The sequence below is a fragment of the Alligator mississippiensis genome, chromosome 2, assembly GCF_030867095.1.
Source record: "Alligator mississippiensis isolate rAllMis1 chromosome 2, rAllMis1, whole genome shotgun sequence".
NCBI lineage: Eukaryota > Metazoa > Chordata > Crocodylia > Alligatoridae > Alligator > Alligator mississippiensis.
The window spans coordinates 25,018,083-25,045,341 of NC_081825.1; the positions used below are offsets into that span (position 1 = coordinate 25,018,083).

Consider the following 27,259-nt stretch of genomic DNA (forward strand, 5'->3'; position numbering starts at 1 on the left):
GTTACATTAAAAATGCAGATTTCCTCTGTTTTGAAATATTCCGTTTGGGCTGAAAAATATTACATACACTTAAAATGGAGAGTATTATGGGCAAAAGGTTGTGGAACTGAGGTCCGGGCAAAGGGTTGTAGAACTGAGGGTAGACTGGGCTCTTTAACCCTAGTCAGCCAGTCTAGCCCTAAACAGATTATCTCCTTTGCTCCGGCAGCTCCAGCAGCCTAGCTGGTTGCAAACATACTAGCACCATCCTCTCCTTCGGATTAAATCAGCAAGACCAAGAGGGGGACACGGGTGTGTGGGCAACTCAGGGTGCTAACAGAAGTTACAGAATGGCACCTCAATCACATTGTAACTTTCTGCGCTTTACACAAAGCAGTTAAAGTTACAGTGTCATGAAACTAACAGACATTCGGCATTTGATGGCGGGGGCTGGATACCTCCATGCACTAGCCAAGGCCAGGACATAGGGGTGCTATAGCCTTCTGTGGAAGCTGGCCAGCCCAATTGCAGCTCAGCTTCTCCCCTTCCCTCACCTGCTGGGAAACAGCCAGCTAGCTGGAAAGAGCTGGCCAGCACTCATTGCTTTGTGGGGGGAGGAGGAGCAGTTCGAGGGAAACTCAGGAACTGTGGGGGGCCCTCTCCCACCTCCCCACCAATGAATGCCAGCTGGCTTTCTGAGCTGGCTGTTTCCAGGTGGATGGGGAGCACAGTGCTCTCCTCCTCTCTCCCTCACTGCACAGGGAGGAGACTCTCCGCTTCCTCCCTATGTCAGAAGAGGGACATGGCATTTAACCCTCACAGGGAATTATACAGAAGTTCCCTAAGGCCCTTTACTTAAGAGCATCTTCATTTACTACCCAATTTAACAAGTGTTAATTTTTTGCATGATCAGACATTTTTAAAGTGTTCTGTAGCCATGTACATGTGTTATCACATGGCTGAGAGTGCTTTCAGGAGCCAGATCATGCAAAGAATGTAACTTGGTTTGCACTTTCCATGCCTCCATATACATTGCCTAGGCTCTTGTGCCCTAGAGAGGTCACTCCAGCTTCATTTTATCTTTCAAGTGAGGATTCAACATAGGTGTTAAGAGTTATAAGTCCAGCTCATTTGAAGAGAGGGACAATACGGGTTGCCTCTGCTGGTGGGAGAGATTATTGTATCTCACTGATCAGCTATCACCCACCTAAAGCTGGGCAGTCCCCAGCCAGTAAGGTGCTGATCCACCATGGTCTCCCAGCATTAATACGTGCTTGGAGCCAAAACTCAAAAGCAGAGGAGCCAAAACTCAAAAAGCAGATTGCATTATTGAACCAGACAAAAAGAAAAAGAGAAAATCCATACTCTGTATTTCAACATGGGAAGTTAGGACCATGTATACTGACCTGACTGACAACCTTGTGAATATTTCTGATGCTCGTAAGACAGCAGTGATAGATATGGAATTAAACAAGTTGAATACTGACATTGCAGCACTGCAAGAAACATGCCTGGCCTTGGACGGCTTCTTAAGAGAAAAATACTACACATTCTTCTAGCAAGGGAAAGCTCCCAAAGATGCACATGGACATGACTAGGCTTGTTGTTAGAAACAATCTTCTCAAAATGACTGAGAATCCATCAAATGGTTCTGAGAGAATCCTCATGCTCTGCTTTCATACTTCAGAAGGCACAGTCACCTCAGCGAGTGCCTATGCTCAAACACTGTGCTCTTCTGCTGAGGTTAAAGACAAGCTTTATGAAGAACTGGCTAGTGTTACCTGTAAGATTCCAAGGACTAAGAACTTGTATCTCCCAGGGGACTTCAATGCCAGAGTTGGTGCTGACAGTGAATCCTGGCTAATTTGCCTGAGCTAACAAAACGTGGGAAGTATGAATGACAATGGACAAAGGCTGTTGGTGTTTTGCTTCTTTCATAACTTGTGCATCACCACCTCATTCTTTCAAACAGAGCCATGCCATGAGGTATCATGGAGGTACCTAAGATCCAGTCACTGGCACCAGTTGAACCTCATCATCAATAGGCAATCCAATCTCAGTAACATCCTCCTTACTAGTAGCTACCATAGTGCTGATTGTGACACTGATCACATGCTTGTGGTTATAAGATTGAATTGAAGCCAAAGAAAATCTTCATCTCTAAGTATCAGTGGTTTGCTACACATTAATATCACCAATACATCAGCTCCTCAGAAAACTTTGCAGTTTATGGAGGTTCCGGAGAAGGCTGCTTCAGAGCTTCCTTTGTGAGAGACTGCAGAAGAGAAATGAGGAAACCCCAAAAAATGATCTATGTCACTGCTGGCTCTACATTCAGCAAGCAGGTCAGAAGAAACCCAGATTGGTTCAAGGTGCACTCATAGGAAATGATTCCTATTGCCTCAGATGGAACTGTGAAGGAACTGAGGCTGTCCAACACATCTCACAATGCTGCGCCAATGATTATGGGCTGCAACTGTGCAAGGAAATTCAATCCACGTTTGACACTGGTAATTTCACAGGCATGTATAGTGGAATCAAAAAGGCAATAGGTCCAACTGAAAAGAAGTCGGTTCCATTAAAGACAGCATAAGGAGACGTCATAACAGATCAAAAGAAACAGATGGAAAGATGGGCAAAACGCTATCTTGAACTCTATTCAAGGTAAAATGACATCATTGAAAAAGCCCTTAATTTTATTGAGAGTCTGTCTGTCCTTGAACAGCTCAATGATATTCTAACTGTTGAGGACCTAATTAAGGCCATAGACAATCTGGCTATTGACATGGCACCTGGAAGAGACCGCATTCCTGCAGAAGTGATCAAGTGCAGGAAACCTATGCTTTTCCCCCCACTTATATCAGCTTCTTATTCACTGCTGGGCAGTAGGGATAGTTCCACAAGATATGCGAGATGCCAAAATAGTCACTCTGTACAAGAATAAAGGTGACCACAGTGACTGGAACAACTATCATGGCATTTCATTACTAAGTATTGTTGGAAAGATCATCACTCAGGTGGTGCTCAGAAGACTTCAGGTCCTTGCTGACTGTATTTACCCTAAGTCATAGTGTAGCTTCAGAGCTAGCAGAGCCACCATAGATATGATCTTTTCACTTCTACAAATCCAAGAAATATGTAAGGAACAAAGGATACCCCTCCCCTCTACATTGTGTTCATTGACTTAAGGCCTTCGACCTTTTCAGTAGAAAAGACCTCTTCCAATTATTGGAAAAAGACCGACAGTCCACCATAACTCACTCATCAGCATAATCTGCTCTTTCCACGACGGAAAGCGGGGAACAGTCAGCTAGGATGGATCAACATCTGAGGCTTCTGAGATCTGGAGTGGTGGGATTTTCTTTTCTCTTATTCTGGGATATATTTTTGGGATTGTCACCAAAAGAATGTATCTATGTACATACTCAGATGGTCACTTTCTATGTGGGCTATCAGTGCAGCATCATCAGCAAATAGCAGTTCACAAATCAAAACTTTCTACATTTTAGTTTTTGCTTTAAAGCATGGGAGGTTGAATAATTTAAAGCACGGGAGGTTGAACGTCCATTCTCTTCTTAGCCAGCATCAACTTCAATGGTTTGGTTATAGGCAGAAAAGGGATGATGCCTGTATACCTAAAAATGTCTTGTATGGACAACTCTTTATGGGAAGAAGACCACATGCGTGTCCTTATTTCCAGTTCAAAGATGCTTGCAAGACAGATATGAAGACAATGAACATCAAGCCAAATGACTGGCAGAAAACTGCTGATGCTCAAAGTGCTTGGAAACAGTCTATTAAGTATGGAATGAATGCTTTTGAAGAAAGAGGAGTCCAACTTGCAAAAGAAAGAAGAAACCTCAGGTACAGCCCCACACTGCATTCATGATTATTTGATATGAACTTCAAATGTGGTAAGTGTAGAAAAGATTGTAACTCAAGAACTGGGCTCTACAGCCACACTCAAGATGTTCAGTGAGCTGATGCCTCACTCAGCACAATTCTATTGTCTTGTTAGACAGAGATATGCCTAGCTACCTACTACCTATTACTACCAACAGCCACCTTTTGAAATGGCAGGAGCTTTCCTTTTTTAAGCACAGACATTGTAACTTCTTTCAGTTAGACAATTCTGTGGTGTTACTCTTTGCTGTACAGAGAATAAGATTTGCAGGCAGAAATGTGAATTTCATCTTGATCGAGTCCCTTTAATCTTGCACACTCACTGAGCCGATCAGAATTAAAGTGCTGAGGCTGAATGATGCAGAACAAAATCCGCCAAGTGATCAGAGACTTTTCCTAGACAAAAAACCTGATGTGATTAAACAAGGAATCCAGCAAACTTTGCAGGCATGTAGTTATGTCACTCCTGTTCCCTTATGGTGACTTCCAAGCTGGATTGCTTTTCCTATATCTGACAGTACTGGCAGATAAGCACATCGCTCAAATTATATTGAAGAGAGCTCAAAGCAAAACCGGCAGTGGTTGCATTTACATCCAGTAGGCTCAGTCCTGTAAAGGGAAGCACACCATCACCACTCTATTCAGTACTTGGCAGGAAGTTGGTAAGGTCTGATTGGATCCAGTCCATTAAATACTGTGAGTGAATGTGTGTGCACCATAACTAAACAACAGAATGCTTGCGTCCATGGAATGGGGAACAGACACCAGCAACTTTTCCAGTCTTATGCAGTAAAGATCTAATCTCTACAATTTCCCAACAAATGTCCATTGTCTACTAATTTTTTACTTTCTGCCTACACTAAAATACTGAAGTGAACCAGCTGAAGCATTACCAATGTTTTCTTCTTTCAGTGCTAGTGAAGTAATTGACTGCTGGCATTTGTAGACTGGTGGAGTTAAGGTATAAACAATATCGGACCATTTTCACTATTGTTAAATATGACCTTCCAGGAGACTATGGCTGGGTCCACATGAACAGGGGCATGCCTTTTCAGCTGCACAAATAGTAGCGGCACAAATCTGTGCCACTAGTTTGTGTTGCAGTGCCCTCCCCTGCCTGTGTGCTTTGCAGTGGGACACAATGTCCCACTGCTCCACGTGCTGCAGGGCAAAGGCTGGCTGGGGCACAGGGTGCCTCAGCAAGGCCTAGCCATCCCATGTGCTGAGGCATCTTGTGCCTTGGCCAGCCAGGGAGCAGCACATGGATATGGGGGAGCAGGAAGCACAGGGCTGCCTGACCCCCGCCATCTCCACGTGCTGCGAAGCCCCTGTACTGAGGCACACTGTGTCCCAACCAGCCGCTCCCTGCCTGGCTGGGGTGCAGTGTGCCTCAAGGCAGGGGAGCAGGCACCCTTATCTCCACGTACCTTAGTGTGGAGGCTCCACTGCAGAGCCCCTGCGCTGAAGTACATGGAGTCCCCACATGGAGGCACACTGCACCCCAGCCACCCACGGAGCAGCTGGCTGGGGTGCAGTGGGCCTCGAGATGGTGGAGCAGGTCTGCTGCCCTGTCTCTGCATTTGTCCTGGTGTCTGCTACTTGGGCATGGTTTGTGCTGGCTTTTTTTCTGGGGGGTTAATTTGCTGCCAAGAAATCCTGGTAGCAAATTTTGCTGCAGTGCTGTTAATTTGCAGCGCCAGGCACTGATTAATGTACAACTTGTGTGGTTTGTGGCACTGCAAAGAGGCTCGCAGTGCCACAAACCACACATGCCTGCACATCTGGATCTAGCCTATATGACCCATCAGAAACATAATAGAGAAACCAAAGTGGGAGTATGGATTTTTTGATTTAGTCTTATGATATGCATTTTCAGTAACTGACACATCAACTATAATAAAATTAGCATTTTATACCATACTAGCAAATTGCTCATCAAGAAAAATGGGGGGGGGGGGGGGGAGTGGCAGGGACAGAGCCCCACATCCAGCCCCATGCTCTACCTTCTCCCCTTTTGCTCCTCATCCGACCCTGCTGTCCCCCTCCCCTCACCGCTTCGGATCCAACCCCATTCCCCCCTTAGCCCCCTACCGCTTCAGGTCTGAACCTCCTCCCCCCTGCTGCTTCAGGTCCAACCCTGCTCTACCCGCCCCCCACTGCTTCGGGTCCAACCCCACTCCCCCCTCACCCTTCCATGGCTTCAGGTCCAACCCCGGTGCACTCCCAGCCCCCCACCCCACCCCCCACTTCTTCAGGTCTGCCTGCCTCCCTGCTTCCCTTCCTACCCGCTGCCTCCCCCTCTTCGCCAGCTGTTTTGGGGGGCACCACCACTGTGATCCTCCCACTTCGCCTTGAGGGAGGCAGGGGGGGAAGCCCTGCTGCTGGGATGTCCAGGGTGTGTTCCCCGCCACCAAAATTCCCTAGCAGTGGCTCAAACTTGGGTCCACTTGGCCCGGGCTGCCCAGCCAATTGCTGCCCACCCTCTCAGCGGCACATGCACAGTTGGCCAGAAACATTACAGATAGACAGACAGACTAATCTTTTTATTATATTAAAATAATATATAAGAATCTCAACCTGGTATGCAAAATTAACAAACCTCAGACCATGCTCTAGCATTACACATAGGATTCAGATGAAGAAGGAAGAATTAACTAGCCACTATTGCACTGTATTAGCAGCGTGCTGACAAAAGTCAAATGTAGAATGGCATTCAAGGAAGACAGCAACTGCTGAAAAAGCTGTTATTGCTACTGTCAAGTCTATTTGCTCTGCCACAAATTCAATAACCCCTGAGTTCCAAGACACAATACTCCAAGCTTTTCACAACTCAGGAAAGGCAGACTATATGTTTGCCAGTAAATATTAGTGCAAAAGATAGCTGCTGCTATTTGCAGCCTGCTTTCAAATAGAAGAACTGGAATAAATTGCCTTATGAGCAAAAACATAACCCACATGAACAGCACTAGAACCAGATATACTGCAACATATTCCTCTTAAATCAATATTGCAAACTTATAGCAAGTCTTGTGATACATGATGTTTTTCTTAAGAGGTCTGTTCCTGTAGCCATGTAATTAGGGGAAGTATTTAAATGTTGATCAAGCTTACATTTAAATATTAAGCAAGTGTCTAGACTATGTTGTTCTGGAGTAAAGCTTAAATAAAGCAACCCAAATGGACCTATGCTGGAAGAAAAAAAAAAGACCCCCCAATTGTATTTTTAAGCCAATGTTATGGTTATGGCAGTCTGGCTCATGACTCTGTAATGTTTAAGGCTGGAATACTGTTAATTTGAAACTAGGAAAAAAATTAAGTTGAATCTGTTCAGGAATAACATTCTCAACTACTGTAAATACAAAAGGATGTCCAAATCTCTTAGTGGTTCAGCTGATGTCTCCCCACACATGTACCACTTCCAACACCCTCCAACCCTTGCAACCAAGATCAGTGCAAGATTTGTGACATGTCCCAAAGAACATCTCACAGATCTCTCCGAAAAATCCTAGGGATGGCTAGTGCAATGTTATGAGGACAATGGACAGGAGCCAGTTACACTTGGAAGAGGAGATTTCCAGAGTTCACCTAAAAGTGTCAATGCCAGTATCAACCATCTCAGACAAGGGACTAAGGAAGCAGTTGTCAATGCAGGCAGTTGACATACCATGGAAACTCCTGCACCCAAATACCTCTCAGGCAAGGGCTAAAGCACTGCCACTACTGCTAGCAGTAAAAGCTTCATGACACCCTCCTGCTACAACCACTACTACTGTGAGGAACCAAAAACCTGTATCCTCTGATAAGCCTCCAAGAGGTGCTTGAAGAAGAATGAATCAAGGAAGGGTGGATAAATTATGGGAAATTTAGATTAAACTGATCGGAGGCATAATTAGCAGGATTTGCACCCTGGGTAAAACCTTGTGAGGGAGGTACTGGGGTGAGGTCTGAGCTAAACCCTTTTTGTGATGGACAGTGGGCTTGGGGGGATTCAATGTTACTTGCCCAGGACACTCAAAAGTCAAGTTCCCAGCAGCTACTGGCACAAAGCGGTCTGCCCAGCCATGGTTGTTGCTGTTACTGCTCCAGCAGTGGTGTGGAGTCCATGAGTTAGGCTTCTGCTGCTGCTACAGCCACAGTTCATAGATGTAGGGTTGGAGGGGACCTGAGCACATAATCAAGTCCAACCCCCTGCCCTGGGCAGGAATGAATACTGGGCTCATATGACCCCTGGTAAGTTGAAGCTCATATGACTCCAGGTAGGCAATTATCAAGCCTCCTTTTAAAGACTCCTAAGGTAGGAGCCAGCACCACTGCCCTCGGAAGCTGGTTCCAGATCCTGGCCACCCTGACTGTGAAGTAGTGCCTCCTGATGGCTAGTCTGAACCTACTCTCAATCAATTTGTGGCTGTTACTCCGGGAGGTGCTCAGGGGAACACGGTCTCACCCATTCCCCTCTGGTCCTCACCCATTCACCTGGTCTCATGGGTGAGACCCATTCATCTGGTCTCCCCCATTCACCTCTGGCAACCAGGTCCCCTCTCAGCCTTCTCTTGTGAAGGCTGAACAGGTTCAGGTCCCTTAGCCTCTCCTTGTAAGGTCTGCCTTGCTGCCCCCTGATAATGTGAGTGGCCCTCATCTGGACCCTCTCGATGCTGTCCACATTCCTCCTGAAGTGCGGTGCCCAAAACTGGATGCAGTACTCCAACTGTGGCCTGACCAGTGTTGCATAGAGAGGGAGAATCACCTCCTTGGACCTGCTCGTGATGCATCTGTGGATGCATGACAAGGTGCAGTTAGCCTTCCTGACCGTGTCCCCACATTGGCGGCCCATGTTCATCTTCGAATCAATAGTGACTCCAAGATCCCTTCCTGCCACTTTGCTTTTGAGAAGTGAGTTCCCCAGCCTATAGGTATGCTGCTGGTTCTTTCTACCCAAGTGCTGTACCCTGTACTTGTCAGTATTGAATCCCATCCTATTCATATTCGCCCACCCCTGTAATCTGTCCAGGTCCAGTTGCATCCTGTCTCTCCCTTCTAGCATGCCTACCTCACCCCAAATCTTGGAGTCATCAGTGAATTTGAACAGGGTGCTTTTCACTGCCTCGTGCAAGTCGCTAATAAAGAAATTGAACAGTACAGGCCTGAGGACCGAGCCCTGGGGGACTCCACTGCCCACATCCCTCCAGGTCGAATATGACCTATCCACCACCACGCTTTGGGTACGGCCCCCTAGCCAATTTGCGACCCATCTGACTGCGTAGGCATCAGTGCCACAGTCGTCTAAGCTTTTTAATGAGAATGGGTTGGTAGACAGTGTCAAAGGCCTTCCTGAAGTCCAGAAAGACTACATCCACTGCGACACCTGCATCCAATGATTTTGTGGCCTGATCATAGAAGGCAACCAGGCTGGTCTGACAGGAGCTACCCCTAATGAACCCATGCTGGTTGCCCTTGAGCATCATCCCCCTTGCTGGTCCCTCACAGATGTGCTCCTGGATAATTTTCTCAAAGAGCTTCCCCAGGACCGAAGTAAGACTAACAGGCCTACAGTTGCCTGGATCCTCCCTCCTCCCTTTTTTGAAAATGGGGACCACATTGGCCTTCTTCCAGTCTTCTGGCACCTGGCCAGAGTACCACAAGTGCTCGTAAAGCCGTGCCAGAGGCCCCACGATGACCCCTGCCAATTCCCTCAGCACCCTGGGGTGAAGAGCGTCTGGACCTGCTGATTTGAACATATCCAGCCCCTTCAGAAGATCCCTAACTCGGTCCTCCCTAACCCTAGGCCTGGCAGAGTCTCTCCTGAGTCTGTCCTGAATCCTGATGGGGGAGATGTCCTGGTCTCTGCTCAGAAAAAGGAAGGCAAAGAATTTGTTAAAAAGGTCTGCTTTTTCATCTGGTGCAACCACCAGATTGCCAAGCATACCCTGCAGGGGCCCCATGTTGCCTGGTCCCTTCTTTTTACTCCCTATGTATTTAAAAAAGGAATTTTGGTTGCCCTTAATCCTTGTTGCTAGCCCTAGTTCCATCTCTGCCTTAGCCTTCCTAACAGCTTCCCTATAGACTTGAGTGATGGAGGTATAATCCTCTTTGGCGATAGTCCCTCCCTTCTACTGGACGTACACCTCCTTTTTGGCTTTCAGGCATTCCTGAATGCCTTTGGTGAGCCAAGGGGGCTTTTGAGCACCAGCATGAGCTGCAGCACCATGGACTCTACAGAACTGCCATTTCAGTGTCTCTAACTGCGTGTCCAGGTGCCCCACTCACCTACTGCAAGTTACGCAACTGAAACTGATGCGTCATTATCAGGGGAAAAAAAGATCATTTCACCCTAGAGTGTCCCTGGCTGATGGAGATAAGATTGGAGAAGGCCCTCATTAAAACTTGGTAGCACATAATTGAGATGAATGGAAGGTGTGGGTCTATTGAGAGCCACTTGGAAGAAGATGCATTCAGAGTTACATGTGACTATATGCATAGGAAAGGAAGGCAATGGACATTCCTTGTTCAATAACTTTGAGCCAAACTACTGTTTAGAAGATGATTAGAAAAACAGAGCTATATGTTCTTTGTTTGCAGCCCAATAAATCTAAGTTTTTATCGACAGGAAAATCCCAGGTAATAGCCAAATACAAAGAATATATACTGCTGCCAAGGCACACATAAGAAAGATGTGTACAACCACAAAAAGGCAACCAAGAAGGGTCTATTTCTGAAGCAATAAAATTTGTTTTGTTATTTCCTATTCTCTTTTACCCTGGTTTCCATTACTTGGACACTTATTTTATTGTCCATTTGGAAATGTAGCCCATATACATGAAAAGCAAAACACATAATAGAAGCTTTCCTTCACAATATTTCCACACCATTATCTTTAAGAGCCCAATATTTTGCTTTTCTAAATAGCATCTGGGAATAAGTGAGAATGTTGGCTTTACATTAACTTGGAATAAGTGAATGCAAGACCAGTGAATGCAGCATCAGGAGTTTAAAAAGTGCTTCTATTATCAACAAGGGTTAATTAGAGAGGTGAGAAGGGGTTAGAATTCCAGAGATCTTCAGAGGGTCAACAATTAAACTGGAAAATCAGATAGAAAATTGCTTCATTTGCTCAATATTTTTGTTAACCTATTATGACCAGTAATTGGTCTTACAGTACCAGAGTAAATTAGCATGAATTTTATTATTACTGATTATCTGTAATACAATAACTCTTAGGAGACCTAATCACAGGCCAATACAGGATCCCTCACCCTAAGCATTTATAATCTAATTTATAAACATGTCTGCAGTAAAGAACTAGAGATCTGGCTAATAAATGGAACAGAGTCAGCCCATCGAGATGGGGGAGCAGGCCTGCTGCCCTGTCTCTGCACTTGTCCCAGTGTCCGCCACTTTGGTGTGGTTTGTGACATTTTTTTCTGGGGGTTTCAGAAGGGTGGGGTCAGATTTTCAAAACCTTTTCCAGTCTGGGCAGTATACTGGGTAGCATACAGCATCTGTTAATACTGAAATAAGCGGGCCTCTAACTGGTGAGGAAACATCCATATTTTTTCTATAAAATGCAGAGATCAATTGTGTGAATCATGAAGCAACTGGATCGAGAAGCCTTTACAATCAAACGGGTGGACAGTCTCTGAACCCTATAGATTCTGGAGTGAGGCAAAAATCACTTGGCCATGTTCTTTTCCTGGCCAAGATGAGTTTAGTGTGTATGGACCAATCTCCCTCTACTGAGAATGTGTCTACACTAGATGTTTTACTGCACAGTACCATGCTTACTGTACAGTAAACTTTGCTACTTATGAGTAAATCTAGCAAATTTACTTGTGAGTAGTTACTATGTGGTAGTAACACCAACTGGGATCAAAATTGCTCCTGGTCAGTCCTGCACTACGGGGCCAGCCTGAGCTAAGCCCCAGGTTTAGGAGCATCTTCTGCACCAGGGCTGGGCCACGTCTATGGCAGCCATAGGCCCTTTAAAAGCTTGTAGCTATTTTGATCCCTGGGGTACAAGAGCAAAGAGCCTGGGGTGACTGTTGGCCTCTGCTGTCCCCGTACAAGTTGCAGGCTACCTGTGGCAGCCTGCCTGCACCCTGGTGCCACTCGCTAACACTGCAGTAGCGCGCGGCTGTCCGGGCCACACCATCCAGGCCTGCAGGGTGCTGCCAGGCCTGCCAGTACCCAGGCCCAGCCGCAGACAACTCCTGGCCACCAAGGCCAGCTCCAACTGCCCGCAGCCAACTTTCAGCAGCCTGCCTGGAGCCTGCAGGTGGTTGTGGGGCATTGCCTTACCACGCAGCTCCTAGTCTTGTGCTGTGCCCCTGCGCTGGGCACTGCAGGCAGCTGCCCCAGCCCGGCAGCACAGAGACAGTCGTGCGGAGACGTGGACAGCTGGCACAGGAGGCCTGATGGCATCCTCACCTATGCCACATGATGCCACCTGGGGCCCCAACTGGTCCATGGAGGAGATTGGTGACTTCATGGCACTGTGGGACAAGGCAGAGGTGCAGCTGCAGTTCGCACAGGGATAATGCTCCAACATGCATGTCTACGAGGGGCTGTCAGGCCAGAAGCGGGAACCCCCATCCCATTAACTCTCTACCTCCACCTCCCAGCTTCTTGTTCCACTCTACCCCCACCCCTCCACAAACCCATCTCTCACACACCTCCACCTACAGCTGGGACAGAAGCCGGTCCTGGCTCACCAGCCCTGTAGTGGTGACACAGCTGTAGCTCCTAGTCACAGCCCTCTAGTGGCAAATCACAGATTTGCAGGTGGGGGAGAGTTGGAGAAAGTTTTTCTCTTTAAGGTGTGACTGACGGATCCAAACTCAATCCAGTTCCTCTTTTTCTATGATTCCTCAGGTGAACTAATTTAGGTCTGGACAGCCATTTTTGCCCAATCTAGCTTCCTCAGCCATTTGCATATATCAGCACTTAGATCAATCTAGCCCTAGTTAGGTTGATTTAAATGTAACATCTGCACATACTCTAAAGCTTCAGGACACCTACCCTATGAATACCAGACAGATCAACTTTCCAAGCCTGTGGTACTCTCTGTTTGGCCCACAATCCCCTTTGCATGTTGAAAACCACTGTTAAACTCTGTCCTATGACATTCATGGGGTAGCAAAGTCCACCTAAGAGAAGATTCTGAGACCATATTCTGTTCCCTAGCTTAACAGAGCACAGCATAGGAAAGCCCTCATATTGTGGAAAACTAAAACCCAGTCGTTTTTCAGTTCTGTAGGTTGCCGTTTATTTAAAAAAATAAGGTCCCGTGTCTTCCTTCACAGTCCTGTATGTCAGTCTCACTCTTGGAAGCATAAAACTAACAACAGTCCAGGGCTTGGGTCTTCCGAATACTGCTGATTTGCCACCAGCCCTAGAGGTAGTTTGTATCTCTTTTGCATTATTGAATCTGTCATTTGTATAGGTATTAAATCTTTTTTATCCTACTGTTAAGACTGAACTGGATTGGAAAATGAATTTCTATTTCAGCCTGATGTTCCACATAAAACAGTGCATGACTAAGAATTCAAAGAGAATATTCTGTTTTGTAACACTTGGTAGGTAATATGACCAGCATGAAATAAAGGTTGGTAAACCACTTTTCAAATGTCTTTCTTTCCTTTTATAAAAGAGGTCAAAGATCACTCATCTACACTGCCGTTCTAATGGATGTTTCAATTTCAAAAACCTTTAGTGGAATTTTGCAGCTTTATCTTGTGCAGACACCAACAAAACATTTCTCAGAGGCATCATCAACATGCTAAAGAGATGCAGTTTGTTTTGTTCCACTCACCGGTTACAGCCTGAACTAGCAACAACATAAAACCAAACTTTTCTAAATGAAACAGTCACCTTGTGCCTAACTAGACTATTGAAACTATCCAAGATGAAACCATTAGCTTGTACATTTATTTATTCAGTCAAGCCTGGAGTTAATCTTTCTAGTGGTAAAACAAACAAACAAACAAACAAAGAACACATTTTCCAAGACACAGAACTTTGCATTCTGTAGCATTTCAAATAATCCAAGCTACAAATGAAACAAATCTAAATGGAATTTTTTCTATATGCAAGAATTGTAAGTCTCCTATTACTCACTTATAATATCATTCTCTTAGTAAACCATTTTCATATGTTTTAAGATCAGAAGGGACCATGAGATCATCTAGTTTGACCTCCTGAGTAATATATACCAGAGAATTTCAAATGATTTCTCTGGTATTGTGCCCAATATCTTGTTCTTATTTTGTTACTGTAAATCTTCCATAAAGGCATCCAATCTTGATTTAAAGATTTCAAGAACTAAACTATCCACTACTTTTTTTCATGATTCATTCCAATAATTATTTTCCCACACTGCTAACAATGTTTTCCTTTCTAATTTGACCTTGTCTGGCTTCCACTCCCAGCCAGTGGTTCTTGTTATGCCTTCCTTCTGTGCAGAAATCTTTCGTACTCTATGGTTGTGTCTACATGTGCATTAGATCCAGAAGCAGTTTACTCATGAGTAAGCTACTCCCGAGTAAATGTTCCCAGGCAGGTGTCTATACATGTAGAGAAGTGGGAGCAGATTTGCTGCTAATGGCAGCAAACTGCTCTCATTTCCTGGGGCCCTGCAATGGGCTCTTGCTGCCACCAGGGGGAGCTCTAGGCTCTCCCTGGGCACTAGCCCAGGGGCTGGTAGGGAACACCTGTCTCCTGGCCAGGGCTGGAACATCAAAGGAGCCGGGAGGGAGAAGCTTGGAGCTCTCTGCTGCCAGGGCAGGGGGATATGGTCCCTGCCTGAGCTTCAATGGTGGAGCCCACCCCAGCAGTAGGCAGCTCTTAGGGGCAGGAAGCAATCTCTTGCACCCTGGTGGCCAGCTAATGGGGAGCAGATTTGCTCCCATTCAGGTGTCTACATGAACGCTTCTGCACGGTTAGTAATTGCTAGTAAATTTGCTACTTGCATTTGCAGGTAGTAAATTTACTCACAATTAGTGAGGTTTACTGCACTAAGTATGTGCACATGCAGTAAACTATGCTACTTCACAGGAAACTGCCTCATGTAGATGCACCCTGTAAGTACTATGATGATACTGAAACATTAAATATTGTAAGGAAATCACCTTTGCATCTTTTTTTCCCTGATAAGCTAAACAAACTGAACTCTTTAAGGTTTGACTGGGCACATCTTTATGTCTGCTGAAGTGTAGACTAATTAGCTGTGTAATAAAGTTTCAGAATCTCCACGTGCGGCCATATTAGGCAGCAGCAAGCATTAACTTTAGGTTAGCAGTAATGCCAACTGTTGCAAAACCATTGCAAGGCCCAGGATTTCAAAGTTAACATAACTCAGAATCAGGATCTCCCAGTTCCAACCCTCAGATCTCTGGATTTTCCCAGCTAGTAAGTGAAGGGAAAGGGACAGGGGGAGAGGGAGAGAGCAGGGAGGAGATTGAGGCCTCTGCAGTGAGGGAAGGAGTGGGGGTGGGGTAGGTCATCCAGAGGCGTGGGGGGGCGGCTCCCCACAGCAGCGCACACGCCCAGGGGAGGCATTTGGGCGTGTACCCCCTGCAGGACAGAGGCAGGCTGCCAGCTGTGGGCTTGGGGCTCTGTGCCCTGATGCCTTTCCCTGGGAGCTCAGCCATGCAACCCCAGTGCGTCTCCTGCTGCTGGGTAGGTAGGGGATATGCTGTGTGGCCAGCACACCCCACATCCCCTGTACACCCAGCGGGCAGCAGTGGTGTTGCATGGCCAAACTCCTGGGGCAAGGCAGCAGGGTGCAGAACTCTAGCCCACACAGCAGCCCACATCTGCCCCGCAGATGGCACGCCCCCATGCCTGCCCTGGGGGTGTGCACTGCTGTGGGGGGCTGTGCCCCTCCCCTGCACCTCTGGACAACCCACCCCAGCCTCAGGGCCCCATTCATCCCAGCCTCTGCTCCTGCTCCCTCCCTCCCTCACTGTGGGGGCCTCGATCTACCCCCCTCCATGCCTCTTCTCTCTCCCCCCACCCTTTTCCCTCCACTTACCAGCTGGGTGCTGTCTCTGTGTTTGTCAGTGTCTCTGTATCTCTGTCTGTCTGCTCCTCACTCCCAAGCCACAGCCTGCCCAGCTCTGCTGCTGCTTCTCACTCCTGACCCACAGTACCCCACATCCTGCCAACATGCTAAAGTCCCAGGTACATGTGTAAGTGGAGTGCCCAGGAACAATAAACTCCAGTGCGGTATGTGCCAGAGTTCATTGCATCACATTAATTTTACATGTAGATGTACCCACTGTGAAGTAAATATTTGTTGCTCCCTTTGCCACCCTTTTAATGCTCTCAACATATTTTAAAGTATGGACCAGGACTGGTCTCCATATTCTAGGAGATTCCTCTTATCCAGCAGTGATCTCGGCTAATTCCCATTTGAAGAACTCTAATTTGTGGATGATTTCCCATTGACGAGTACTTCTGAGATCTGTCAGGTAACCAATTCTTAATCCATGTAATGCTTTTTTTATTGATATTATGTTATGTTGGGTATTTTTCATAAGAATGTCATATAACACTAAGATGAATGCCATACAAACTCCAAAATGGATTATATCTACCTTTAACAAGCAAACCTGTAATCCCTGCAAAAAAATAAAATCAGGTTTATTCGACAAACCTAAATACTACTACCAGCCTTGCCCATTTTCCAGGGGCCTAAGCCAAGCTGTAGAAGTGTGACTAAGCCCCAAAGCCTGTTTCTGAGTGACCACAGCATGAACCTTTGCAGATGTGGCAGCTAGCTTGGTCAGCAAAGTACAGGAAGCTATCCACATGTCTAACTAATCACAATTAAACAAAGCACAAGGCCTGAAGGAAGACATTAATAAGAGATGGCCATACATTAAGTAATCCAAATATGGTATATCATAGCTTTATGTTAAAATAGTAGTAGTAGTGATTGATGTAACCAAATGTATTAGATATATTTTTTGTTAAGATGCTTAGATAATTTGTAAAAACAAAAGCAGCCTTGTCAGAGAAGACCATCAACTAAGGTAAAGAAGAAACAAGCCAGTGTTGAACAGCATTTCAAAATGGGGAAGGAAAGGAAATAGGGAACCTCCCCTTTTAGTTTCCCCGAGGATATAAATTCCAACTAATTGCATCTGCAAAGTCCATAAGAGATCTGGTTCAGTGCAGGTCCAAAAGTTTCAGTGAAACCAAGAAATTTAAATAAAACGAATCAGAAATCATTTATTAGAATTAGAACCAGCCATATATAAATATTGGGCATGGGCTGGAGGGAAATTTGGAGAACTCAAATTTAAGAAGACCCGCTGATAATCTGTGTGCTACCCTCCTCCTACCCCTCTAGTTTCCCCAGCAGGTATAGGTGAGAATCTGTTGTGTTGTCCCAGGTAGCCAGATAGATTTTGGGATACATGTTTGTTTTTACATTTTAAAGTACAAGCAAATAAAAGGTTGAGCTGTAGCCCTGTTTTGCCTCTTTTATCTGTAGCCTACCCACAAGGTTAGCTGTAATCTGGATAACGGTACTAAGAAGGTTAAAGCTTACACATCCATTTTATTACAAGCAAAAGTCATGAATTAAAGAAGTCAGCATCCTGAAAGCTTTAAATATTTGTCTGCTGATAGAATATTAATAATATTTTGTATGCTAATAACAATAGCTTGTCCTTATCTAGGGTCACTTATAACAAAGACTCTAGGTAAACATCAGAACAGAGCACCCAGCCATGCAGGTAAACATTTTACACAAGAGCAATCTAAGACGGGCTGTAGGACTGGTCATGTGCACAAAACAGCAGGTGACTATACATGATGATGAAGGCCTAAAATAATGGCAGAGATTCTTGTACTGGCTCCCTACAGGCAAAAAGAAGACTCCTCACTGCATCACCTTATTGATAAATCAAGGGTTTGCCATTATTAAATATTACATTAATAAAATCAGAATGACTAAAAATGAAAAATAAACATAAACCCAAGCAAAGCTAAATAAAACCAATCGACTAAGGGTTCTGATGAGATGAGGCATTTAGAGGAATGGACAGAAAACTGTATAATTTATTTCAGAAATAGCATTTCTGTCAAATTATATCCTCCCATTTTGTTTATATGAAGTACACAATAAACTGTCTGTAAAATGATACAAAATCCTTTGATTCTGGCATGTTTAGAACTTTATGTTCTCTTATTGTTTTCCTAATTGCAGATTACCCAAGAGACCATAAAAACTGCTTCGAAGCCAATTCGAATAATCCAGTAAAAGTCATATTGATTTGCATATGACTAGCTATGCATTTTTAAACTACTAGCATGCATGGTAGTAGAGGGCAGCTCCACATTCTTGTTCAGATAATATCTGATGGTTTGATTTGAGGGTTTTGTTGTTATGCTACATATTTACCATAAAAAGACCACAGGACATCAAAAAAAGTAAATCAAAGTTGGGAAAAAAAGTCCTTTAAAGATATTCTATGCATTTAAAAAAGACATATGAGGAAACAGAGTACAGTTCACCACCTATAAACAGGAAGGTAGTGATCTAAACCTACAAGTCACAAAATGAAATTGTTAGTTTCTCCTGTAATGAACTAAGCCATTTTTCTTAAGAATTACAGAAGCATCCCAGCTATCCATAAAGTTATGGAACATGCTGTGTGTACCACAAAACCTCAATCGCATCAATTAGACTACATGCAAATATATGCCTCTACTTTACTGCTAGAGTACTATGCTAATATAGCAGCCCTGAAAAGCATGTCACGCTGCAGGAATTTCTCAGCTAGCTCTGCCACCCACATCACCCTGATAGGTAACTAGGAGCCCTCAGGTTTTTTCAGTGATAGAGAGTAGGCTGGTACAATTCCCTTATACTTCCATTCATGCTTGTGGAAGATATTCATCATATGAAATTTAAACTGTAAGTGATTCTTGAAAAAACACTCACTCAGTATCACTGCATTGTCATTGGCCCTGGAGGGTTGCTTCTTGGGAACAAAGCTGGAGAGCTATTGCAATAACCTTTGTTCTCTGTGCCTGTGGGCACATCTACACAAGATGCTAATTGCACGGTAGCCTAATTCTACTGTGAGGAAGCATGCAGGGCAAAAACTATGATAGTATTAGGTTACTGCTCAGCAAGCATCTCTAAAAATCCATGTGCTGGCACTATTGTGCAGTAGTGCTAGTTAGTGTGCATTGATTCAGTGCTTGGTTATACAAGTACTAAACTTAATGAGCAGTAACTACGGCGCATTAATGAATGTGTAGACATGCCCAGTAAGTTGCAATAAGAGCTGCTATATGCATAAAAAATATATAATGCAAGCAGTATTTAGTAAAATAATCTGATGCCTTATAGAAACAAATTCTCATGTCAAAATACTGAGGATTAAAAAGCACAGAACCCACCTGCACTAGGTCAAAAATGGAATAAAGGCAAAAAAATTCCATGGAAAAAACAATATAATGTCCACACTCACCTTTGGCAATGCATATTTTGGCAGTTTCATCTGTACAAAGCTATTACGACGGTAAGATACATAATATTTTGTCCGATTGGCTGATGTTGTCTGTGGAAACAAAAATGGTAAATCCACAATTAGTTGGCTATTAAGTCTGAGAGTCTGTAAGGACAGAAATATATAATTCAAACATACATACAATATTACTTACTGAATTGTATTCATATCTATAATGCCATAACAACATAGCAATTATGCACCCCATATTACTGATTAAAGACTAGATGGAGAATTTACCCTAAGAGCAAAGACTGGACCCTGAAGTCACAATTTTCTTCTTCGTTCTCCTCTTCTCCTAGAAGAAGTAATCCACTTCTGCCTCTCTTTGGCTCATCCCTGCTGGCTGGTGTATTGACATTACATCCTTTCCTCTACCTCAGTCCTCCTGCACAGCAGTGAGTGTAACAGCTTCATGATGCTGCTCTGCCTTCCACAATGTGGCTGTGTCTACATGAGATACTGACTGCACAGTTGTTGCCACACAGTCATTTAGTACTTTTTTTTATACAAGTATAAACAAGTACTAAATGACTGTGCAGTAACCAGAGTTACTGCACAGTAGCACCGCTGAGCAGCTTTTTCATGATGCTGACTGCACAGTAGCCCAAAACTACTGCACAGTAGTGTCACATCACTCTTTCTGCCATGTGATGCTACTGCACTGTAGTCATGGGCTACTGCACAGTCAGCATCTTGTACAGACACAGCCTGTTTCTCACAATGGGAATAGTCAATGGTTCTGTCCTTTCAGTTCCCTGCATGGGTTTATAGGGCAAGAAACAGTCTCATCTTACAGAGGAAGAGAAAAATATAAACTAGGGAAAACCAGCATCCCACAGAACTGTACATGCTATTTTAAGTGCACTACTGAATAGGAATGTAAGAAGCTAACTAAGTCAAAGTGAGTCTCTGAACAGCAGAGACTTCCTATGCTTGAAGATTGCACCTGAAAGCTTGCAAAGAACCTTTTTCCAACTACTCAGTTGGTTTAATAAAAGATATCACATCTACCCAAAGAACCTTGCCTGCCTAAGGTCACATAAAGCATTCTGAGCCACTATAACTGGCATTTTATACCTGAGAAAGGGTACTGCGGTACCTGAAACTTTGCCCATGTCCCTTCCAAGTACATAGTTGGTCCAATAACAGAGATCACTATAATAAAATATTTTCTGGTGTAAAGCATGGACATGTGCCATGTTGGGTGACAATGCAATGTTGAAGCCATTTGGGAAGTGAACATCCACTAAAGAGTTAGTTAACTCTATCTCATAGGTCCAATTCTATTTTCATTCCCATTGGTTTCAGTAGGCCATTTACTTGTGTTATACAGGGTGGAATTAGGCCCTATGTCAGCAATTCCACAGCTGTGAGATTTCTGCCCACTGGGAAAAATCAACCATGGGCAGCTAGTGAATGAAAAATGAGTGTAGAGATTTACTGTTTCCCTGCCCTGTGCTATACCAAACACAATGGTAAGTGAAAGCCTTTCCAAGCAAACACTAGCATAATAATACAAAATAGTTACCTATAACTGCTGAGTTAAGAAAAGACTAACACACTGAGGAGATAGAGTGTACTTTCAGAACTTCAAATTATTATGAGTTTAGGGACATATTTTTTTGTTGGTGTAAATTGGCACAGCTCCACTGAAGCCTCCAGAGTTCCCATACACTGCAATATCAGAGAGATCAATGTTTAATAATATTTCACATTTTCCAAAACACTTCCCTGGAATGCTAGCTGATACCCTGGCTTCCCCCCAAGATAACAGCCACAAAAAGTAGCTGCTTTATACAATAAAAGGAAAAGACTTATCTAAAAAAATTAACTTGAAATACACAAATCTGTTTACTGTTTTATCACCATGCCACACAAGTCAGTTTGTGAAGCAGGAGTCCCAAAAGCATAAAATTCCTGCTTTTAATTAAAAAAATATGCCTAATCTACATCCTCTTGGCATGCTGCTTTTCTCCAGCTCCACAAAAGATGAGCTATTCATCCAGAGAAGACTGGGACCCTTTATTAAGCACAATCCCCTTTACTGAAAAAATGTTTAAATCCTTTTTCTCTCTCAAATGTTACCTCCTCCTTTTGTAGAGAAGTGCACACCACAACTGTGGCAGCGACATGATTTTAGTTTTCTTATTTCCTAGAAAAGGTAATGTCTCGTTCAAGCAGCCAAATGAAGCTTGACTAAGATGGAAGATGCTTTATGATGCAGTAGCAGAAGCTTGCATAAAAGGCTAGCATTTAGTGAACCCTTTTACCACCCAGTCATCTCTAACTCAGCTGTCTCAAATAAGCCACCATAGAGCAAAAGAAGAGGCAAAGACTGGAAATACTGTCAAGTGAGGGTTAAAAGAAAGACCACCATCAAGTCAGTGTCTTTTATGAAGGGAAGTCTTAACATACATCAGCCCCATTAGATAAGTTATATGTAAAATGATAAATAAATGAAAAAAGCACATGTTTAGGAGCATAGTGTGGCAGGATTTACATAGGCAAAATGACTATTAAAATCTACTGGCATTTGCCAGAGTGAAAATTGATTTAGAAGCCCAGAATTTGGCTATAGGGCATCACATACTCAAAGTGCTGTGTGTTTCAAAAATAAACTGATTGAAAAGACAACTTGCACTGAAACATGCAAATTTGACCTTTGCTTGGTAAAAATAGTGCTGATGCATGACGGCAGATCTACCTGCTTGAATATTTTACACATATCAAAGAATGTAACACTGGAGTCCTTTCTATGCCTTTTTCATGCCAATTTACTTCTTTGTAGCAAAACAAATGTGATGTCTTTAGAAATCTGATTTTTAAATTGATGGATTAAAGCAAACCTCCCCCATTTTTATTTTTTATTTATTTGTAAATGTCAGTCTTATCTGTCACATCCAACAGTAATAAATAAATAAAAGTGAAACTGGGCTCTTTTATCTTGTGATAAGTATCATAGAGAAGCCAAAAGCTGGGGAAACCTCTGAAAATATCTAGTCCAAGCAATTAAAGAGGATTCAATGGCTTCCTCATTTAGAAGAGTATGCTCCTTGCACAGTGTTGGGGAAATAACAGTTTTATATACTGTACTTTATATACTGTACTGTGATGTTATCAGAATATACTGGCAGTTGACAAATAGAGGTCTGGGAGGCTTCCATTTGATTTTATCTTCTAATATGGGTGCCTGAAAGAAGCTGGACATGATCTGCCAGAGGTATCAGTTTTAGTGACTTTTTGTATCACTCCACTATCGCATTCACTTAGAAAAAAAATGCCTTGTGCTCTAAAGCCTTCCCTTTTCCATGTCCTCAGTGTCTGACTCGCCCATATCAGACAGGGGATAGAATCATAGAAAGTCAGAGTTGGAAGGGAGCTCAGGAGGTCATCTAGTCCAACCCCCTGCTCAAAGCAGGACAAACTAGATCATCCCAGCCAAGGCTTTGTCTAGTTGGGTTTAGAAAAACCCCAAGGATGGATCTTCTACAACCTCTCCAGGTAACCGGTTCCAGTGTTTACTACCCTCCTAGTGAGAAAATTCTTCCTAATATCTAACCTAAACTTCCCTTGCTGCAACTTGAGACCATTGCTCCTTTTTCTGTCATCTGCCACCACAAACAGTCCTAGCTCCATCCTCTTTTGAACCCCGCTTCAGGTACTTGAAGACTCCTATTATATCCTCTCTCAGTCTCTCCTCTAGACTAAAGAAGCCCAGTTCCCTCAAGTCATGTGCCCCAGCCCCCTCACCATTTTTGTCACCCTCCACTGGACTGTCTCCAGTTTGTCCACATCCTTTCTGTAGTGGGAGGCCCAAAACTGAAAACAGTATTCCAGATGTGGCCTCACTAACGCTGAATAGGGGGGAATAATCACTTGCCTTGACCTTCTGGCAACACACCTACCAATGCATCCCAGTATGCTATTAGCCTTCTTAGCAACAAGGGCACACTGCTGGCTCATATTCAGCTTATTGTACAGTGTAACCCCCAGGTCTTTTTCTGCAGAGCTGCTGCACAGCCAGTCAGCCCCCAGCCTGTACTGGTGCATGGGATTGTTCCACCCTCTCTGCACGACTTTGCACTTGTCTTTGTTGAGCCTCATGAGATTCATTGTGGGATAAGGGAGGACAGAGTGCCAGAATATGAGATGAGAGATGTAAGAGACCTCAGAGAGATGAAGAAGGGAGATTAATTCCAACATCTTCCATGCTGCTGCAGCAGCACACCCTACAAGTGGCTGGCAACTTTCATGCATTAGCAGGTGCATCATGAACTGATCCAGGGAGGTGATGCTTCCCCTCTATGTGGCACTGGTCAGGCCACAGCTGGAGTACCACATCCAATTTTGGGCAACGCAATTCAAGAGGGATGTGGACAACCGTGAGAGGGTTTAGAGGAGGGCCATTCGTATGGTTAGAGGCCTGCAGGGCCCTATGAGGAAAGACTGAGGGATCTGGACCTTTTCAGCCTCCACAAGAGAAGGCTGAGGGGGGATCTTGTGGCAGTTTACAAACTCACTGGGGGGGGGCGGGGGTGCAGCAGGGAATAGGAGATGCTGTGTTAACCAGGGCACCCCTTAGAATAACCAGGAACAATGGCCACAAGCTGATAGAGAGTAGTTTTAGGTTGGACATCAGAAAGAACTTCACAGTTAGGGTTGCCAGAATCTGAAATAGGCTTCCAATGGAGGTGGTGTTCTCCCCTACCTTGGGGATCTTCAAGAAGAGACTGAACAAGCACATGGCTTGGGTCACATGACCCCAGCACTTTTTCCTGCCACGGGCAGGGGGTTGGACTTGATGATCCATTGAGGACCCTTCTGACTCTAGCATCTATGAATCTATGAACTTGTCTTTACGTGCTTCCACTTCAGCACTTTGATCCAGGGTGAACTGCAGCACTGATCCTCTTTCCAATAGGGAACCATGAGGCAGGAAGGAAGGGAAGGGAATGAGAAGACAATGGGAATCAAGAACTGTACACAAGCATTCAAATAAACCAGTGGAAATTCAGTAGCTTAGTTTGAGCAGTTCAAAATCCTACCATTTATACTATGGAAAAGCATTCAAAGGGCCATCTGCTTTCTATGCAGACAGACTGCATTGCAGAGGGCACCCAGGGGGACCCCAGAGCAAGCATCCCAGCTTGTCTGCAGGCTCCCTAAAGACAGGTGACAGCAGCCAAGGGCACAGGTCAGAGCAGATTGGCTGGCAGCCCCAGGGAACCAAATCCCTCCTCAATCCTCCCCCAGCTATCTCAGTTTGGTCCAGAAATTGGCAGACACAAGCTGGGGAGCATCAGTATTATGGGCATCAGCACTGGCCCTTGCATACTCCATAGCCATGTACTGTGCACTGGTATCACCCAGAAGCAGTCACACTTGACTTGTTGACATCCAAGTGAATTCTGCAAAACTGAACCCTCAAGTCAGCTCAAACACCTTGGCTGCCCATGCTGTCACATATCACTCCTTCACCCATTCATTGTGAGGCAGCAACTCTACAGGAAGTCCAGTGAATTAAGGAAAACAAGTGTCTCCCCATCCACCAGGACCTCAACAACGCTCCTCACTGGGCGTATCTACATGTACTTTTACACATGCCTAAACTTAATGCGCATTTGCCTAATGCACATTAAGGCGACTTACATGTGTCTACACATGCACATGCTAATGCACATTAACACGGCATGCAGACTGACTTGGGACTGAAGTAAGTCCCAAGTCAGTCAACAAGCACAGAGTTAATGTGCTTCAGCATGTCTACATGCTTTAGCTATTTGCATCTAAATTTGATATCTGATGCCCCATTACTCATTGTGTAGTCATTTTGAATCTACTCTGCGAAAGGGAAAAGTAAAAAGGCTTGCCAGCCTCTCCTGTAGAGTATATGCACTTCTCTTCTACTAGCACCATTAAAGGTCACATTCACAGTGCAATGAAAGTAAACAGTTAAGAGCTGAACTCTATTGGTAGTAGTCTTCTCTTGCCATTCAAGTGTTATGAGCAAGTTTCTAAATCATTTTTATGTTATGGGTCTCTGCAACAGTAGTGTCACTGAGAGAAAGTGGCTGGGGCAGCAGCCCCAGGTGCCACCTTTGTTGGGGGACACAAAAGCAGCCATTACCACAGTGGTGGCTGATTGTACTGCCTCAGTCAGCATGGCAGGAGCAGTTCTGTCCCAGACATGAAGCTGTGTTGCTATACCTCTGCTTCCCGAGCCTGGTATCAGAACAAGACAATAATACTGCCTACAACTATGTAGAATGTCTTAACAGAACATAGATACTTGAAAATAAATCTGTCTGTTTTGCTGATCACAGTAGTTTGGAGGTTCACAAGGTGAGAAGCATTTCTCACCATCTACAAACTGTGAAATGGATTTTAAGATGTGCTTGTTGGGAGACAAAAGTAATATCACCTTTGAGCAAAATGGCACCTGCCAGTGCTAGGCATGGGATGCAAAATGCCCATTATAATTCAAAATTTCATTTCCAAATCTATTTTGCACCTTGTTTGTAGTGCTAAATGTTTCATGCCACATGAACCTCCAGACTGCTATGCTCTGTGTTAATTTGCAAATCCCTTGGAAAGGAACAAGTCATAAAAGCTGTGAAAAAGCTAATCTAATGCACGTCAAAGCAGTGGAGTAGAGAGGTCCACTGTCACCATTTTAGAAAACACAAAACTGCTTACCTTAAAGAGACAAAACGCAAACCTTGCAATAAACACCCAACATATAAGTAAGGACCAAACTGTGGCTTTTCACTGCATGTCTAAATAGGGAAAAGGGTATAAAAACTGTCCTATAAAGATCTTTGGGTTGGAATGGGCAACCTAGGTGCTGCTCTAACTTGCTGAAGTGGTTCCAGACAGACACAGCAGTCACTCTACTGGCTGAGGACTGGCTGTGGTGCTGCTCGCTTCAGTATCATTGTCAATATCCATCTGTGCCAGAAACAGGTTGAAGAGTTGGCCACACTGACTTTTAGATATCCAAAGATTTCCTTGGGTAGTTTTCTGGCCAATTTGTGCTAAGGATGTAGTGAAAGAAAGACAAAATAGAGTCTAAGGAACTGACCCCAAGGCTAAATTCTGACTAACTTACCAGACTGTTAATAGAAAAAATTTGGCCCATAGAACATCTTTACACATACTCCAGGGCTTGGGGGGGGGGGGGGAGCTTTAATTAAAGTGGCTCTTGGGAGTGCTTTAAGTAAAGCATCTTGAGCATCTCATGTATTCAGCATCCCACACTTCAAAATGGCAGAGGGGGCCCTATAACTAAAGTTTGTTCAATGAGCTTTAGTTAAAGCACCCTAGGCACCATTTGGAAGCATGGGGATGCTAAATGCGCGCAACTCTAAGGCTGCTGGAGCATGCTAATTAGTACACTCCAGCAGACTTGATTAATCAAGTCTGATGCAATGCGTTGTAATTAGAACGCACATGTATATGTGCCTGTACTGTCCAAATTAATACTTGAGAAATGAAATGGTATGTAATTACATCAGAATCTAAGGAGATACAAGAACATGGTTTGTTGAAGCTCCAGCACACTGTTTTGGATAGGATTGTTGTGGAATGCCAAGAATGATATCAAGATTCATAAGCTATGTTTACAATGCAATTCTTTGGGGCCTCATTCCACTGTTTTGTTGTAGGATTTAAAACATCACAATTTCTGAGTTGAAGTTGGAATTGCCTCTTCAGTAGGGGACATTACCTGAAGGAATATGTAGTCATCCTGCACAGTCAGGGAATCCCGGTCAATGCTGCCAGTAAACAGGACTGTCATTGTTTTATCAGAACAATTCTGAATTTGACAGGCGATATAACAATAACCTGAAGAT

The 27,259-nt window shown here is 44.2% G+C and overlaps 1 protein-coding gene across 7 annotated transcripts in view; it reads right to left on the reverse strand.

Moving 5' to 3' along the window:
• Window positions 1-27,259, reverse strand: part of SORCS2 (sortilin related VPS10 domain containing receptor 2) — a 937,533-nt gene that overhangs the window by 150,380 nt on the left and 759,894 nt on the right. For all 7 annotated transcript variants that reach the window (XM_059721554.1, XM_059721553.1, XM_059721552.1 and 4 more), the window contains exons 7-8: window positions 27,133-27,251; window positions 19,365-19,454 (exon numbers count right to left, since the gene is read on the reverse strand). In XM_059721554.1, coding sequence (XP_059577537.1) covers window positions 19,365-19,454; window positions 27,133-27,251 — 209 coding nt within the window. The remainder of the gene's footprint in view (window positions 1-19,364; window positions 19,455-27,132; window positions 27,252-27,259) is intronic.